At 42.7% G+C, this 19,094-nt stretch overlaps 1 protein-coding gene across 5 annotated transcripts in view; it reads left to right on the top strand.

Moving 5' to 3' along the window:
• NIN (ninein) overlaps window positions 1-19,094 on the top strand; it is a 100,673-nt gene that overhangs the window by 35,621 nt on the left and 45,958 nt on the right. For all 5 annotated transcript variants that reach the window (XM_043471649.1, XM_043471647.1, XM_043471648.1 and 2 more), the window contains exons 6-8: window positions 12,463-12,502; window positions 14,157-14,347; window positions 18,480-18,626. In XM_043471649.1, the coding sequence (XP_043327584.1) occupies window positions 12,463-12,502; window positions 14,157-14,347; window positions 18,480-18,626 (378 nt within the window). The remainder of the gene's footprint in view (window positions 1-12,462; window positions 12,503-14,156; window positions 14,348-18,479; window positions 18,627-19,094) is intronic.

Raw genomic sequence — 19,094 nt, 5'->3', positions numbered from 1 at the left:
AGAATCATTTCACCCCTGATAAACTTCAGCTTCCCTAACTCCTCTAGAAACCTCTTAGGTGTGACCTTTTGACACTATGTAGAAGCTTTGGTGTAACAGCCCCCCATCAAAGAGCAGCAAATAGAGGGCTGGAGAAAGTCATCTATCTGTCTGCTCTCCCCAAGGACTCTGCTGACCTGACTTCGAGTCTGTTATAGCCCAGCCAGAAAACCTGTAGCAAATCAGATAACACGTTTTTACCTCCCTCTTTATTTATTGCTAAAAGTGGACTCAGTTCATCCAGCTGCTTTCTTGTCTAAAAATGAAGTGTTTTGTGAACTGAATGGAGCCTGTTGGTTTTCAGATCAATTCATCACAATGTTTACAGCATGATGTGTGAGGTTTTTGATGTTCCTGTTGGCAGTGAGACGCCTCATGCAGTAACCTTGGCTGTGGATCACATGCACTGCCCTCACGATCTGCAGCCTAGTTTCGTCACCATTGGTCTTAATTGCATCCGGTTGTGTCAAGGTGGCACTCCGGTTTCCTGGCCAGTTTCTGTAGTCATTTCAGCAATCGAAAGCCACTCTGTTGGTCAACTCAGTTCATGCTCTGGGCAGCACTGGCTTGCTCTAGACACCCTTGTCTCTTCTACAGAAGCTATCTAGGGCTCCTCGGAGTATTGGGACATCTTCCCTATTCTAGAGTGGCTCTCAGGTGGGGAAGATGAGGAGGGCAATGTTCTCAATGATCTGTGGGATTTATTTATTCTTCCCTTACAAGTTCAGTATCTGTCAGGAGGTCTTTTTTTTTTTTTTATACAAACAGCCAGATTGCAGATTTCTGCATGAATAAATGGGTTTTATTGCATCTCAAGCTACCAAATCACTTGTTTCCAAACTAAATTTTTTATTTTGTATTGAGGTATAGCTGATTAACAATGGAGTTAACAATGTAGTTTTAGGTGAACAGTGAAGGGACTCAGCCATACATATACATGTATTCATTCTCCCCTAAACCCCACTCCCATCCAGGCTGGCACATAAAATTGAGTGGAGTTCCATGTACTATACACTAGGTCCCCCATTGGTTATCCATTCTAAATATAGCAGTGTGTACATGTTATTCCCAAAGTCCCTAACCGTCCCTTCCCCATGGCAACCATGAGTTGGTTTTCTAAGTCTGTAAGTCTCTTTCTGTTTTGTAAGTTCATTTGTATCATTTCTTTTTAGATTCCACCTATAAGGGATGTCATAGGATAGTTCTCCTTCTCTGTCTGACTTACTTCACTCAGTATGACACTCTCCAGGTCCATCCATGTTGCTGCAAATGGCATTATTTCATCCTTTTTAATGGCCGAGTAATATTCCACTGTACATATGTACCACATCTTCTTTATCATTTCCTCTGTCGATGGACATTTAGGTTGCTTCTGTGTCCTGGCTTTTTTAAACAGTGCTGCAATGAACACTGGGGTGCATGTTTCCTTTCAGATGTTTTTCTCCAAATATATGCCCAGGGTTGGAATTGCTGGATCTTATGGCGGCTCTATTTTCACTTTTTTAAGGAACCTCTATACTGTTCTCAATCGTGGCTGTACCAATTTACATTCCCACCAACAGTGTAGGAGGCTTACCTTCTGTCCACACCCTCTCCAACATTTGCTGTTTGTGGATTTTTTGATGATAGCCATTCTGCTAGCAGTTCTTTATTGTACTGCTGGTTTCTTTTTTTTTCCTCTTGATTGCCTCTGGCCTTTTTGTCTCCTGCCCTTGGGTGTTAAGAATTTCTTCCTTGGGTGTGTTTGTTATCAGGGACTCATATTTCCATGTGGCTTTGCAGTATTAAAGGCAGGAGCAGGCTGGGTCTCCTGTGACATGACTATTTCATGAGGAGCAGTCAGATGGGGAGCTAGAGACAGGTCTGCTTGGTTTGGCTGTAGGTTTCTTTGACTCCTGGGCCCTGGCTCAGGGGTTCCTGGCTTGCCCTTAGACTGAAGTTTTTCCTGTCCTTAGACAAGCCTCACTTCTTCTAAAGTGACTTGAGAGTTTTCTTTTTCTTTTTTTTTTTGATGAAGACCACAGGACCCGAATCTGTTATCAGAAGTTCAATAATGAGGAAGTCCGGCTGTTATTACCTAACAGGAGCATAGTTTTCAGCTCTAGGATGAATCAAGTAATTATCCCCTTTATTTAAGGAGTTTGGAGAGGTGGGCAGTAGAATGGAATGGTGTCACAGTTCAGTTCAGTTGCTCAGTCATGTCTGACTCTTTGTGACCCCATGGACCGCAGCATACCAGGCCTCCCTGTCCATCACCAGCTCCCAGAGTTTACCCAAATTCACGTCCATTGAGTTGGTGATGCCATCCAACCATCTCATCCTCTGTTGTCCCATTCTCCTCCTGCCCTCAATCTTTCCCAGCATCAGGGTCTTTTCAAATGAGTCAGCTGTTCGCATCAGGTGGCCAAAGTACTGGAGTTTCAGCTTCAGCATCAGTCCTTCCAATGAACACTCAGGACTGATCTCCTCTAGGATGGACTGGTTGGATCTCCCTACCATCCAAGGGACTCTCAAGAGTCTTCTCCAACACCACAGTTCAAAAACATCAGTTCTTCAGCACTCAGCTTTCTTTATAGTCCAACCCTCCCATCCATGCATGACTACTAGAAAAACCATAGCCTTGACTAGATGGACCTTTGTTGGCAAAGTAATGTCTCTCCTTTTTAATATGCTGTCTAGATTGGTCATAACTTTCCTTACAAGGAGTAAGCGTCTTTTAATTTCATGGCTGCAGTCACCATCTGCAGTGATTTTGGAGCCCAGAAAAATAAAGTCAGCCACTGTTTCCACTGTTTCCCCATCTATTTGCCATGGTGATGGGGCCAGATGCCATGATCTTGGTTTTCTGAATGTTGAGCTTTAAGCCAACTTTTTCACTCTCCTCTTTGACTTTCATCTAGAGGCTCTTTAGTTCTTCTTCACTTTCTGTCATAAGGGTGGTGTCATCTGCATATCTGAGGTTATTGATATTTCTCCCAGCAATCTTGATTCCAGCTTGTGCTTCCTCCAGCCCAGCATTTCTCATGATGTACTCTGCATATAAGTTAAATAAGCAGGGTGACAATATACAGCCTTGACGTACTCCTTTTCCTATTTGGAACCAGTCTGTTGTTCCATGTCCAGTTCTAACTTGCTTTCTGACCTGCATACAGATTTCTCAAGAGGCAGGTCAGGTGGTCTGGTGTTCCCATCTCTTTCAGAATTTTCCACAGTTTATTATGATCCACACAGTCAAAGGCTTTGCCATAGTCAGTAAAGCTATGGTGTCACAAGTCACCTCTAAATGATAACCTCAGGGTGGCTTGTTTCCTTCTAGGAACCCATCCTGTAGAGATATGTTAGCAAACAGTCATCTGAAGGGATAAACAATAATCCCTACCCTGTTTCCCTGGTGGTTCAGGTGGTAAACAATCTGCCTGCAATGCAGGAGAGCTGGGTTTAATCCTTGGGTTGGGAAGATCCTCTGGAGAAGGAAATGGCAACCCACTCCAGTATTCTTGCCTGGAGAATTCCATCGACATGGGAGCCTAGTGGGGCCCCAGTCCATGATGTCGCAAAGAGTCAGATATGGCTGAGCAACTAACATACACACACACGCACACAGAGTTTCCCTCTAGGGTTGTTCCAGAGTAGGGGTATTGCTAAGGGTGGACATTTCATTCCTAGGCTCTTGGTTTAGTTACGCACAGTATGCTTTTTGCATCCTTATTTGGAAGGCCTTTTCCCATATGTACAACAGATTATAGGTAATTCTCAGTAGCCACAATTCTCTGAGGTCTACCTGTAATTCCACCATTTTCCTCCCACCCAAGAAAACAGAGATGCTGGCAAATGAGAGTGATGATGTAGTGTGTGTGTTAGTCACTCAGTCGTGTCTGACTCTTTACAGCCCCATGGACTGTAGCCTGCTAGGCTCCTCTGTCCATGGAATTTTCCAGGCAAGAATACTGGAGTGGGTTGCCATTTCCTACTTCAGGGGATCTTCCCAACCCAGGGATCTTTTGTATTGCAGGCAGATTCTTTAAGGTCTGAGCTACCAGGGAAGCCTGATGTTATGGTAGAGATTGCTTTCAAGCATGTAAATTTTCTTAATATAAGTTACATGCGAAGATCCAAACTGCCCCCATGACTATTCATGGTGCACCAACCATTGTGTGTTGTGCCTTGGGTGAGAACCCATGTTATGACTGTGGGATCACATTTTGGCCTCATCCTTTGAATAGAATACATGAGTTCTGTGAGTTATAACACCTTGTTATGAGGTGTTTGGGGTTGTGTTTGACTTTTGTTTCAGTTCACAGAAGGTAAAACCCTAACATAAATTGTCAACATTTTAATCATCTCCATCATACCCTCCCCCAGTTTCATTCAGGCAATTTGATTCTTTCCTGATGAAGCAGAAAATACCTAGCCTAACTGTTAAGCATGCCTCCCCTACGAAGTTTACTTTACAAGGCCATAAAGCCATTGCACAGGGAAAGACCACTGTAATCTTGCTAAGTTTTTTAGCACTAAAATGATATTTTAGAATTTCACTTAGAAACCCTGAAGGCAAAACGTGCTAGTTCACAAGTGATGGTTGGTTCCACCATCAGGTTGAGATGTGCAGTCACCTTTCAATTTAGTGAGTTTATCTGACAAATAGATCCCTTGGGAGTCTTACCTCTCCTCTGGGGTATTGAAAGGAAAATGGTGACTTTTCTTTGTCCATAGGATCATTTTCACTCAAGGCAGTTCAGTTGGACATTCTATTCTGAATTAATCCAGACTAACAAAGGGCACTTTCTTGATTCCAACGTAAGGTATGATTGATGAGAAGGTTTTGGTGGTGGTAGTTTTTGCTTTACTTTGTGAAGAAACAGGTGAGTTTTTGGATTCCAAGAGTACATACCCACCTCCCCCCCATATGCACATATGCAGTGGCTACTGAACTAACCTTGAATTTTATATTCACTTTTCTCCTAAGAGTAGCTGGAAGTGGGGGAGAAAAACAAAACTAATTCTTGGTTCTATTCTGTATTATTCAGATGTAGTAGAAAAGGTTGACAATTAATACAGTTGGAGCAGGGCCACTTTGCTTTCTGCCCTCATTCAAAACACGGGACACCTTGTTAACTGTTTTCCTCCACAGGGTATAAATCGGGTCTAGTAAGATTCTTATCATGAGCCAGAGGCTTTAAACAATGATTTCTTCAATTGCAGACAATAGGAGTGTAAGTCAAAACCTTGCAGTTTAAGTGAGGACCTGAGAGAAAAGTTAAAGCCAATTGCTTCATTCAGCCGAGAATGGACGTTAAATCAAGCTTTTGTGTCAGGACTGTGGGAGTAGGAGGATGAGTGGTGGTGGTTGTTTAAAACCAAAAACAGAAATGAAGAACCCCAACACTGATTTTACTACCCTCCATAAAATCAAACTTCTTCAAGAAGTGTGAAACTGAAACTGAATTTATCTCCTTATGTTCATTTTCATATATGCATAACTTTGTAGTCGAACTTCATGAATTATTCATTTGTGTTGTATAGAGCAGACATTTAATTTTGGAGCAAACTTCTTAGTAACTTAAAGAAGTTCTGCTACGAGCTTTTGTAGTCAAACCTATTTTTCAGTTCCTTGCCTGTTAAATTGTTTGTTCTAGTCTTAGATAAAATAAGCAGTTTCATTACATGCCATTTGCTTCCATCAAATGATGTGAGATTATCAGGAGAGGTTTCCTTATTCATGGAATTCCAGTGATTTCTTGAGTATTATTAGATCATCTGGCTATTCTCAGAGATGAAACACACATTCAAGATGCAAGTATAGATCATAAAAGTGATATAAAGACACCCCTTCAAAGCTAATAAGATGCTTTCATTGTAACATAGACACAGCTTTCAGATTTTCAGGTTTTGCTGTTCTGATAAGTCCTCCTGACTGCATCACAGAGGAGGTTCCTTTGGAATCCAGCCCTCATTCTCACTTCTTGCCAGGTTAACAATTTCTAATACTTATTTTCTAACTAGAAAATAGAATCGACAACACTTCAAAAAAAAAATTAACAAGTTAATTTAAGTGATAATAGTAGTATTTTTCCAACTATAGCATTAGAAAGTATTTTTCAAATAGGAAAGCAGTATCCACTATCTGAGAGCGACTCGGATGAGCAGGATACCGCAAGCAGATGTATGAAAGAATCCTTTTCCTTTAAGGACTTTAAAATCCAGTGAACTGAAACCAGTCCCCAGACTTGGTAGAAAAGGCTTAAGGCTCAGACTCCTTTAAATTCAGCATTTCTTCACACTGGCGGTACCGGAGGCTGTTTGGCATTGCAGCAGGACTTATCTAAATGTGCATGCATTTAAAAATCATACATTAATTCTTGTTATCCCCAGCACTTACTTGTAGCTTTTAATTGCTTTTATAGATAAAGGAACTGATTTGCATTCTAGTTGTGATAGCCCTGCAACTGAGCAGCCTGTCCCTGGGTTAAGAGAATTAGGGTGTGGGGCTGTCAGGGCGCCCTTCATCGCCCCTTCACCTTCAGATGCTGGAAAGCTAGAGATGAAGTTCTCAAAAGTGTGTCCCTGCGGGGATAGTAGCAGCCTGGCTGGGCACACTTAGCTTCCAGTACCTGCCCAGAGCATGGCTTTATAAATACTTATAATTGTTAGTTAAATAGGCCATAGATGCCACACTTTTAAAAATGCTAAGGTTTCCATCATAAATATTCTCCTAAACTGGTCCTGTTTTTGTGTAGAGACTTCCTGTGCTATTCTTGTAAAATGGATACTATGGCTCAGTTTGTCCGGGGAGCTTTGTTACTTTAATAAATTTCCTTTCTCTTCTCTCTGGGCTTGCAAGACTTTCCCCTTTCCAAAAAAAAAAAAAAAAAAATCTGCTTAAGTCTGCTGAGATCGGCTCAGCTCAGCAACCTTTGCTGGGAAAGAATAGCCCCGTGTGTGCGCCATAATCGTTTTAATTAGGCATACATTCTGAGGGGCACAGAGGTCTGCACTCCAGCAGATGGCTGCTGGGGGCTGAGGTTGGGCTATTGTGGCCAGGGGCCACGCCAGGCCCACGGGCTGCAGATGCCGGCCCAGCCTCGGGGCTAGCAGCTCCGGGATCCCAGAAGCTCGGGCCATCTGCTTCGCAGTCCAGCAAAGCAGGTGTCCCTCCAAAAGACACATTCCTGAGAGCAGGGCCGCCTGTATGGCCCGCGTGTGCGGGGCAGCCTTGTCCAGCTGTAGGACAGCCTGAGAGCTGACCGCAGTGACCAGCGTGGCTGAGCTGCGCGGCCCGCGGGGTGGGTGCGGGACTGCCTTTGTCTGCTCAAGTGTGTGTGAGGGGCGGGGGGAGCTGCTTCCTGCAGCAGCCGTTTTAGGGCCAGGCAGCTTAAGACCACCTCCCCTCTGAACGCTCTCACAGAGGCTGTTGGCCAGCACACATGACCTGCTGAGCCCCGCCAGCTGTGGGGACACTCTTCAGAGTGTGCAGAGGCCCCCCAAGGAGGCCTCGCTCCTCTGCTGAATCAAAGGTTGATTGCTTCATCACAACTAACACGCTCCAAGCTGTCGTTGCTACAGAGTCTCTTCTGGGTTTGTTCTTCAAGCTGATGCTGGTCTGTCTGCTATTTCTTTCCTCTGCCTTTATCCTAGTGTTGCACACCCAGGTGGTAGGAATAATAACTATAACATTTGTTTACTTAACAGACACTTAGCACTTAATTTGTAGCATTCACTGTTTTAAGTGCTTTCCAAATACTAGCCCATCCTCAGAGGTAGGTACTGTTATTCACTTACCCTTCGGGAAACTGAGGCACACAGGGATTAAGTAACTGGCCCAGGCTTGCATAGCCCATAAGGGAAGAATCCGTCTCTGGAGCCTAAACCCTTTACCACATCATTGTTCTTGCTGAGATATTAACAAGAGCTAACATTTCCTAAGACCCAGGCATGCGCCTCCATGTCCCTGTGGGAGGGGGTGGTCAGCCCCACTCTGCAGACAGCGGCAAGAGCTTCACCCTGGCAGTCTCCCCCAGCTACCATTTTGCCTCCAGGGTCAGGAATAGCTGGGATCCCACAGGACTTTTTTTTTTTTTATTTATTAATATCCATTCGTTCTCCAGTGAGAGGCTATTGTAAGATTTCAAGGAAAGAAGTTGAAAATCCTTTTTCATTAATTAGTATGGAGAACACATCCCAGCAATTGCCACCCCTTCCTCTCCCACTTTTCCAGAGGTGTTCAACACTCAGGGCAGACCAGTGTCTGGAAGCTACCTGCCAGGCTTTACTGCTGGGAAAAGCATCAGCAATTAAAGGACCTGGTTCCAGAGTGATGGCTCTTTTTATTCATGGTATTCCTGTAGTCAAGAGATCTAATCCCAACACCACCCCCCCACACCCCACCCCCACCCCACCCCGGCCACCCCACCTTCTAACCTGCCTTCCCCTCTCTCTCCCCCTGCTTTTAAATTGGAACTACTGGTTCCAGGCAGTGAGAATGAAAATAAATGAGCTGTGAATGAATTGTCTCTGCTCCCTCCCACCCTCACCCCCTGAAATTGCAATTTAATAACAAACATTTGTAATGTGTTTATCTCCCCTTAAAGGAACAGACCTGTGGGGGAGACTGGGAAGAAGCATAGCAAAACATCTGGGTGGTAAACTCAATCTCCATTTGAAGTGGTCTTGGGATGAAAATGTAGCCCTTAGGATAAGTTTGCTTCCCCTTCTAACAGGGCTGGTCTTAGCTGGATCTGTGCTTCTTACACAGGGCTGTAGAGAAATACTTGGAAAATCGTTACCCCTGGAGATGTTAAAATAAGTTATTCCTTACCATGTCACCACTCACCCTAAGAGTTTGTGTGAAATCACTTAAATTGCTGTACCTGATGCTATTGATTAGGCTGTCTGAAGAGGGCCTCTTTGGATGACTCTGGTCACAGTCCCCAAGGCAGGTCTCAGATGAGTGTCCCTGATCTTCCTACATGCTGCTGAATTTAAGAGGCATTGGCAGCAGGAGCTTTTACCCTCCTGGAAGCACCTGGACTTCCCACTGAGCCTGGTCTCTGGATCACAAGTCATAGTGCAGGAGGACCTTGCTGACTAGCGGAGTGGTACATAGCCAGGGGGCAGAAGTTCCCCTTCCCCCCACCCCCAGGTCACGGGGAATTCATTCAGTGAGAATTCGAGGGCAGGTGGGCAAAAGAAGTAGTGAAGTTGTACCTATTTATATGGTATAAACAACATTTATAACAGTAAAGGAAATGAAATTGTTTCCCACATTCCCTCAACTAAATATATATTTATTGTCTCTGTTTCCTTCCAGTCTTTGTCTAATTGTATAAATGTTTTTTTTTCCAGTGGCATAGTGTTGATGGCATTTTTGTTGTGGTCCTTCATTTAACATTTCGTCAGATGTATTTCATGCTCCAACATGGTTTTATAATTATATAATGACTACATTATGATGTGTTATTATACTTTATGCCCCATTGTTTTTAAATTGTTTTCAATATTTTACTTTTACCATCAGAAAGCATAGGAAATTGGATCAGAAAGCATGAACATTTTCATGGCTTTTGATACATAAAGTAATTTCCTTTACTAAAAAGTAATATTCATTTGTATTGTTTCCAAAAACATCAATAGGTCTATTTTATTTTCTTTCCCAAACAGGCCTATTTTAAATCATAACCTTGTTGGTAATAGGAGTCATATCTTAAATACTTGGCTAATTTAATGGGAACAAAATGATTGCTTGGTTTTAATTTATACATCTCTGATTGCTGCTAAAATGAACCTTTCCCCATATTTAATTGGGTTGCCTCTTATGTGAATTGTCTGTATTCTTTGCATATCTGCTGGACACTTGGCATTTTTCTTATAAATTTATATAAATAACCAATACCTCCCAAGGGCAATCAAATTAATCCTTTAAGTTTAAACATGGGAATGAAAAGAAACTGCAAATATAAATTTAACATGTACTACATAAACATATGTCCAAGAAAAATAATATCAAATTTTATTTGCTTATTTAGTGCCAGGCCCAATTCTAGGCATTTTTACCCAGCTCTGTGAAATATGTACTACTTTATTCCCATTTTATAGATGGAGAAACTGAGGCAAAAGAGATTAAGAAATTTGTTCAAGCTCAAACCCAGTAGGTAAGCCTGGGTTCAGAAACCTACTTTATTTGTTTCAGGTGGACTGAATAGATTTCATTTTAGGGTGTTTCCAACTTACATGCTGAATGATGAATTTTCACCATTTTGGGTGCTGCAATAATATGAGCATTTAAGTCATTTGGTCTGTTGGTTGAGAAATAAATGTGGAGGGATAGACAGGCAGGCTGCTTTTATTGGGGGGGCATAAAAATGTATACTTTACAAATAAAAACAATTGAATTCTGCCTAGAAACAATAGTGTAAGAAAAATCTGGAGGTCTGTTTCTTCCATTGCTCCTTCCCCACCCCCCAACACATCATCCATTCGTCAGGTTTGCGGTGTGGAAATGTGGGCCAATAAAATTGTAATCACAATCAAGTAAAAATCACATTGTGCCACAGTCCATAGACTTATCATCTGTTTTAGTGACTTTGAGTTGTAATCTGTGAGTTGTAGTGAGTATATTTTGAATTATAGCCTTTGAATGTCTGTCTATGGCTAGAATAACTTACCTCAGCACTGGCAGTTTGGGGTTTCAGGTTAGTGTGGTGAATCCTGGTGAGCTCTTTGAATCAGTGCTCTCTGCAGTATCTTTCTGAGTGAAATATGGAGCTGTGAAATCCTGGTAGATGGTTGTCCTTCAGTTAAGAAGAGAGGAGCACAATAGATGTGCCTAGTTTGGCTGCAGGAACTTCAACGCATATCAACTTGAACAAGTTACTAAAAGAAATCAACGTTTAACCTAAGAGTTTTAGATTGCGCACTGTCTGCCATGAGGAATCCAAGCTCTAGAGACGAGTTAATTAGGTTTGTTTTCCTGTTGAGTTCGAGAATCTAAGAAATAAGTTCCCCTTGTGCAGTTCAGCCGCCAAGGAGAGTGGGCTGGTTATTTACGTGTTGTCAAAGGCTGTTGTTCAGTCACTGAGTCGTGTCCGACTCTGCGACCTCAGGGACTGCAGCACGCCAGGTTCCTCTGTCCTCCACTGTGGAGTTTGCTCAAATTCATGTCCATCGAGTTGGTGATGCTGTCTAACCATCTCATTCTCTGCTGCCCCTTTCTCCTTTTGCTTGCAATCTTTCCTAGTATCAGGGCCTTTTCCAATGAGTCGACTCGTTGCAAAGGTAGCTTCAGTGGTAGTTATCAAAGGTAGCTACACTCATAAAGCTGGATCTTTGCTGAGACAGCAGCAGGTTTTAAAAGGGGATAAACTTTTCTCAACAGGGTTACCTGACTGCGATGGTTGTGGAACCTCCTGAGAAGTAATTAGGAAGCTTGCTGATGAGGCCAAAGATCACTGTGTACCTTCTCATGGCCACTGGTTGGAAGCAGATCTGTGCCATGCTTGGCTTGTGGAGCAAGGACTGGATTTAGGGTGCCCTGGTCTGGGTGCTTTTGTGTAATACACAAACTACACCTGTGTGCTGTGACTTGGAAAAGACTCAGTAGAACATAGCAGGATAAGGGGCAAAATGATCCGGTGCAGATCCATTTCACTGTTTTTAATGTAGTAATTCACTGATAATGTACATTTTAACGTGAGCTTTCTAGCCTACCTGTTTGGGGCTGCACCTCTGTCTCCTCGTTGTGCCACAAGCACACCTGTCTCATTCTTGTCTCGTGGGTCAGCAGTCAGTGCTCCTTTCTTTCCACTTGGCTGTCTCCAGCTGACCCCTCAGGTCTCAGTCAGATTTTGCTTCTTTCAGGAAGTCTACCCTGAACTCCCAAGGCTGAAGGATATCCCAGTTAGGTACCCATTCTTGAACTCCCCCACAGTAGCACTCAATACACGACAAAATTGTGCTTTCTCTTTTCTTGTCTGCATGACTTTGCCAGTATATAAACCTCATGAGAGAAGAACTATGCTTTTCCTGTTCATGGTTGTTTTCCAAAGACATAGCATAATACCTCACACCTGTTAAACATTTATTGAAGAACTCATAAATGCATGTGTATAAACTCTTCTCAGTTGATGGATTCTGAATATTGGCTTTGGCCTGATTTTATTGGTTGTGCTAGGTTTTGCTATTGAATAAGTGACATTAGCTCACAAGGCAAATCCTTGGTGAGATGCTGCAGAAGGCTGCGTGGTATTTCTTAGGCATCTGCTCTCTATTGGCTCACTGATTGAGAGAGCCTGCCTGGATAAATGCACTAGAGGGTCCTGAATCATGCGACTTACTCAGATGATGACATCAGAGCCAGAGAGTGATCTGGTCTTGGAAGAGCAGGCTTAGCTCTGAAGCACACTAACCTCCTCCTCTTGCCTCCTCTAGCACTGGAAGACGCAGCGCAGCGAGGAGTATGAAGCGGAAGGTAGGAACTGAGGGTGTGCCGGGCCGGCCTGGGACATTCACAGGGCTGCACTCACAGGGCATTCTCCGCAACCCCTTCCCGAGGCCCTTCCCTCCCTCCTTACAGCCCTACCTGCTGGAGGCCAGCTAAGAAGCAACCTGAAGTACAACAGCAACAAAAAATTCATTCCCAATTGATAGCTCGTAGTTTTAAATCATTGCATTTAACATCATGCAAGATATGGCAACTGAGATGTGGAATTTCACTTATGGGTTAATTACTGTTTTACATAGACTTTCACATTAATCTATAAACCATCCTAAACGGTTTACTGATTAAATGCATCCCTTGACAAGTTTCATGGTGATGTCCTCACCAGCAGATGGCACTGTGATTCAGCTGACAGATCTCCGCCCACTTCACAGCCTACCCTGGATTAACTGTACTTAAGTGTAATTACAAATTCTCTAGGCCTCCAACCTGTAAAGACACAGCAGTAATAGGCTTAATGTCTGTTTATTAAAATAAATAGTAGGGGTAGCACTAAATACCCTTCTCAACCCTCCAAGGTTCTTGCAGGCACACAGTATCATGCCAATAATTAGCTCATGTTTAAGTAATGACTTGACAGAATCTCTAATGTGAAAGTAGAAATCTTAACTAGAAGTGAGAAATTTTCATAGAGAATAAATATTTATTTTCAAATAAGTAGGCTGATCCTTGTATCCTCAAGTAGAATTTATCCTTAATATGTGCTTAGTTGCTCAATTGTGTCTGACTCTCTGCGACCCCATGGAAGCCCACCAGGCTCCTCTGTCCATGGAGTTCTCCAGGTTAGAATACTGGAGTGGGTAGCCATTCTGTTCTCCAGAAGATCTTCCTGACCCAGGGGTCAAACCCAGGTCTCCTGCATTGCAGGCAGATTTGTTACCGCTGAGCCACCAGGGAATCAACTATCCTTAACGTACAGATAATTAATAACGTGCAACCTTTTTTTTTTTAAGTTAGGTTGCTTATAGGTCAGAATATTCATGTGTAAAGATTTAGAAACATGCCACTCTTGAGACTTTTATCATTATTTAATGATATTTACCATGAAATTATTTCCTTCTCATTAAAACAGTGCTTAGACTAGAAAGAAAGTAGAGATAATAAAGTCTGGTAGCTATAGTTGAGGTAGGGTGTAGAAAGCTCTTTAGAATGGCTCTCAACCAGCCTTTTCTTTCAGTCACACCAAAGCCTAAGCCTGTGCACATTTTCCTTTGAAATAAAACAAACTTAGAACCTTGACATGACTGCACCGGAATATTTCTTATAGGGATATAACTGTCAGTGAACAAAAGAGTGCCTTTTGGCCTTCGTTGCAGCCTAAGAACCAATGGTTCTACTTCATCTGAACTTCCGGATCAAATCAACACTTGAGACCTGGGTTTGATCCCTGAGTCGGGAAGATCCCCTGGAGAAGGAAATGGCAACCCACTCCAGTATTCTTGCCTGGAGAATCCCATGGACGGAGGAGCTTGGTAGGCTACAGTCCATGGGGTCGCAAAGAGTCGGACATGACTGAGCAACTTCACTCACTCACTCATTTTCAAAAAGCATATTTTTCTTTGAGTATAGGTGCTCTCTCTGTGCAGTTCTTTTAGGGACAATATAATATGTGCTTTTCTTTTAGGCCAGTTAAGATTTTGGAACCCAGATGATTTGAAAGCCTCACAGAGTGGGTCTTTGGCTCCCCAAGACTGGATAGAAGAGAAACTGCAGGAGGTTTGTGAAGATTTGGGGATCACTCGTGATGGTCACCTGAACCGAAAGAAGCTGGTCTCCATCTGCGAGCAGTATGGTTTGCAGAATGTCGATGGAGAGGTGAGCGTTGCGTTGTATTTTTATTCAGGAATAGTCATCGTGATACAAGCTAACCTGGCCACAGGCTGGAAACAGCCATGTTTTGGTTTCCTGCAGCAAGTTACAGAGACTCCATGCTCTTTTTTTCCTGGCAAGTCAGCCGTCACGTTTCTGTCTCTGAGGAGCTTATGTTTGTCGTGGGGAAAAAAAACTGACAATAGCTGATAATTACCAAACCCAAACTGTGTGTGCCTCACTGTGCTAAGCATGTTACCCCACATTATTATTAGACACCAGCTCACTGTAGCCATGATGTCAGTCTATTTGTAGATGTGGCATTCACAGAGTCAGATGTGAGAAAGGTGTGGAGGCAGGACAAGGCAGAGAGTTCAGGAGAGTTGAGTTGGGCGAATACTTTGAAGCCCAGACTGATAAGTTTAGTCTTTGGAGAGACAGTCTCCCTATCATCCCTGGTTTCTTTAACAGATTACATAATATATTGGAAAAACTTACTTGCTAAGGGTGGTCTGAACTTCTTTTATGGAGTATATAGGTATAAAGAGAGCCATAGATTAGGACACCAGCCAGGAGTCACCACAATAATCTGGTCATGAGGAAATGGAAAAAGGTAAGTTGGTGGTTTTGAAAACGTACAACAAAAGAGCCTTGAAGAAGCCCCCAAGATGCTCTTGCTTGGTAAAATTCTCAACTTTACGTTGTCTAAAAAATTAAGAGGGGTAGCAGGACTTGGTGCATGAACAGCCATGAAACAAAAGAATGTAATTAATTCCAAGACACGTCTTTCAAAGAGTTGAAAATAAGGATTGAAGGGACTTAGAGGTTAGGGCTACAGTTGTACAAGCTTTGGGAAACTTTGATTATAATGGTATTCAAAACCATGTTATCTGCTTGCTCAGAGGATAAGTGGTTTTATTTTCCTAAACCAGAATGAGATTTATTATCAAAAGCTTCAAAGCAGCCTAGCTTGCAGAAAAGTTCTCCCTCCTGCTCCCTGTGTATGTGACCATTGCACACTCTCTGACTGCCTTTTAATGGCTCTGCAGTCGTTTATTAATCAGTGGTGACTGTTGAGTCATAAAATCAAATTCATCCTCCTAAATTATAAACCAGTGCAGTGTACAGAACCTTGGGTTGTTTTTGCCAAGAAATATTGCACAAACTTGGATTATTTATCTAAGAACAAATCTTGGAATAAACTGTAGCTGTTTATGGGGAGTTGCATTTTCTTCTGTGGTGGAGTTTCCAGGAAAAGAAGCAGCACATTTATTCTCCTCTGCTGTGAGGATGAGTGAAGGATTGCTAATTGAATGTAGCTTTTACTTAGTGTTTTTCCTCCCTGCCAAAATCATGAAATACTATAGTGCTTTTGTACTACTAGCTCTAGACCACAGAAGAGCTGAAAGTTCATGATGATCTCACCAACACACAGCTTGGAATCCTAGAATTTTACAACGGAAAGCAATTTTAGATTTAGTCACCCCACATTTTATAAATAAAGAAAGAGGTCACTGCTGCCTGTTGTCATCATCGGGGAAACTAGATTGACTACCTTATAGCTGAAGCTGGTACCCTGCCTTCCAGAAGCCAGGATGGCTATAGGGCAGTGAAAGCAGACTGTCACCCTGTTGTTTAGTCTCCAGGTCATGTCTGACTCGCGCAGCCCCATGCACTGTAGCCCACCAGGCTCCTCTGTGGGATTTCCAGGCAAGAATGCTGGAGTGGGCTGCCATTTCCTTCTCCAGGGATCAAACCTGGGTCTCCTGCTTGGCAGGAGGAGTCTTTACCACTGAGCCACCTGGGAAGTCCAGAGGCCAGATATGACCCAAAGACCATGGGGCCTACACAATGTTTAAAAATTGAACTATTTGCTATACTTTTTAAAATCGGGACTTTTTTCCCTTGAAAATCGGAAGATTTGGCTCCATTTTTCTGGTAATGAGAAGCAGCTCTCCCCTTTGGACAGGGCATGCACTCAGATGTTCCATTCACTGCTTTAAAAGGCTTCCAAGTAGCCTTTTAAAAATTTCTCAAGACCATCCCGCCTCATTCATTTATATCACCTTCCTGGCCCCTCTGGCTATTTCCCAACTTACACACTGGGAAAGACCTGGCTGGTGATAGGGAGGAAGAATGTCCTCAGGGCTCTAGATTCAGCTCCTGCAGAGACTGCAGGGTGTGTCCCACTGATTTGCATTCTTATCAGTCCAACCCAGTCCCTCTGTCCTCTTCTGAATCCACATTCATTTACTCACCACTTGCCCACACCCCGGTGTCTAATAACTGGCAGGACTTGTTTACTCCACCACTTGGAATGGATCAGGTGATGGATGTTTAGGCTGTCAGGAAGCTGTACATTGATTTGGCCAAGGTCACAGGGCCAACCAATGTGGAGCTAAGGTTAAAGGCAAAATATGCTGGTTAACTTCAGTCATCACTGCTGGATTTTACTGTGACTTCTGGCTTGACAGTCCTGAAAGCCTAGTTCTCTATGAAAGTGTTCTTTTGTTTGATAAAAATGAGACAGAGAATCTAAGGGAGCTTGGCAACCTCCGAATTTTGCCCAAAATATCTTTCCATCTGTTTCTTTGTATGATTCTCTATAGGAACTGTTGCTTCTTCCGAAGACTTCCACCCTTTAAAATGGTTTTGTTTTGGAATCCTCTCCAAAGGAAGTGGTAGAAAAACAAGAAGAGAGACAGATGTTTCCCATTGGATATGAATTGGAAAAAAAGCATTCAAGATAAAAGAAGTGCTGCAAGCACTTAGCTGAGGGATAGAATCAACAATTAGGAGATGACAGGAGTCCTAGCAATAGTCCAGAGTTAGGAAATAAATATTGAAAATTTGAGGATTTGTTACAAAGAGGCTTTTGTTAGAAGGGACCCAGTTGCAGGCACTAATGGTAAGTTTGTTGCTTATTCAGTTCCTTGCTACTCAGCAAATTAGGCATCATCTTTTTAGAAATGTAGAATTCCCAGGCCTCCGCCCCAGATTTAACTACATCAGTCTGCGCTTTAAGAGATCTCAGGTGATTTCTGCTTTGTACACTGGGGTCATGTCCTATAGAAAAATTTCAGCCCCCCAGATAGGAAGCTGACTGTGAGAATGGAGGGCTTTGCTTTCCCTCCCTATTTTGTGGTGTCTGTGATTCATGTTGCTTTATTCCCTTTTCCATTCCTCTGTGAGTTAGGGAACAAACCATCTCCCAGGCACGCCTCTAGAAGGGACTCCGTAAGAGGAGGACCACTTGATTACTGTCAGAGGGGGCAAAATAGTCAGGCAGAATTTCCTTCTCTTCACATCTCTCGAAACACTTCCATTGCACACACGTGAAATTCTTCCTATCCAGTCCTCATTTCTGCTGTGCAAAAGCATTAAAAAAAAATTAAAAACCCCAAACACCGCAGTGTGGTTCCAAGTAATGTTCTAAATTCCAAGGCATGGGTTTCAGACCCAAGCTCTTAAATCATTGGAATCTGTCCCAGACCCAATTATGCTAGTTTCCAAAATTTCATATAAGCAAAATATCATGTGGAGTCCCCATAATATAATGGCTTAATGAATGTCTGTTTTCTTCTGTTACAACACTGGGAAGCTATATCTTTATATTTTTCAGTAATTCTTCAACTCACAAGATAATGCATAGTAACGTTAAAGATAACCTGTTCTAAGAGTATGAGCAAAAGAGAAAACAGTTAATTTCTAAGTTGCATAAAGTTATGAAGATGTTGAAAATGAATTTTATTTAGTTTCTGTGAGGGGGGAGGACATATTACTAGAAAGGAAAATATATTTAGTGAAGTGAGAATAAAGGGACATGTCATATTTCTGGAGCCCTGGGATCAAGAGTGGTGCCAGTATTTACTGGCTTTGTTGTTTAATCACTAAGTCGTGTCCGATTCTTTGTGACTCCATGGACTGTAGCCTGCCAGGCTCTCCTGTACATTGGATTTCCCAGGCAAGAATAACTGGAATGGGTTGCCATTTCCTTAGACTGAGGGATGGAACCGGCGTCTCCTGCATTGGCAGGTGAATTGTTTCCCACTGAGCCACTTGGGACTAGAAGTGTACTTTGGACTTCGTGGGGGTTTTTTGAGAGAAATAGTTAAGATATATGGTTACCCTTTTCTAGATGCTTGAAGAAGTCTTCCATAATCTTGATCCTGATGGTATGATGAGTGTAGAAGATTTTTTCTATGGCTTGTTCAAAAATGGAAAACCTCTTACACCATCAGCATCTACCCCATATAGACAATTGAAAAGGCACATCTCCATGCAGGTAAGAAATAAATAGGAAGTGGATTCTTTGGGAGTAAAGTTAACATCCATTTGAATAATTTCTAGTGAGTTAATCTGCTGTCTGAAGAAAAATACTGAGGAGAAAGAGAAGCAAAAGAAGAGCAGAAAAGAAAGACTAAACCACTGGGGAAGTTGGGTTTGAGAAATGACCGTAAATTATAGTAGGAAGACCACTAATTATGCCCCTTCTTGTTAGCTGTGGGCCAGAAGGAACCTGATGTTAAAGTAGAGATGCATCTCATCTGTATGCAGGATTCTCTCTGCCAGGTCAGCTGTTGATCAGCTTTGCATTCTTGACTGACTTGGGAAAGGAAGATCAAAGGGGCCACATGGCTTTTTATCCTAGCAGTATAAATGAAAGAAGCATGGCTCTGCCCCTTGTGGTCAGAACTGACTGCGTTTGGTTTTGACCAACATCATGTTGCAATGCCTGAGCTTGCTCAAGTCT

The sequence above is a fragment of the Cervus canadensis genome, chromosome 6 (assembly GCF_019320065.1).
Source record: "Cervus canadensis isolate Bull #8, Minnesota chromosome 6, ASM1932006v1, whole genome shotgun sequence".
Lineage (NCBI taxonomy): Eukaryota > Metazoa > Chordata > Mammalia > Artiodactyla > Cervidae > Cervus > Cervus canadensis.
The sequence above is the reverse complement of the archived record's forward strand: the minus strand, read 5'-3'. Positions and strand labels throughout refer to the sequence as shown.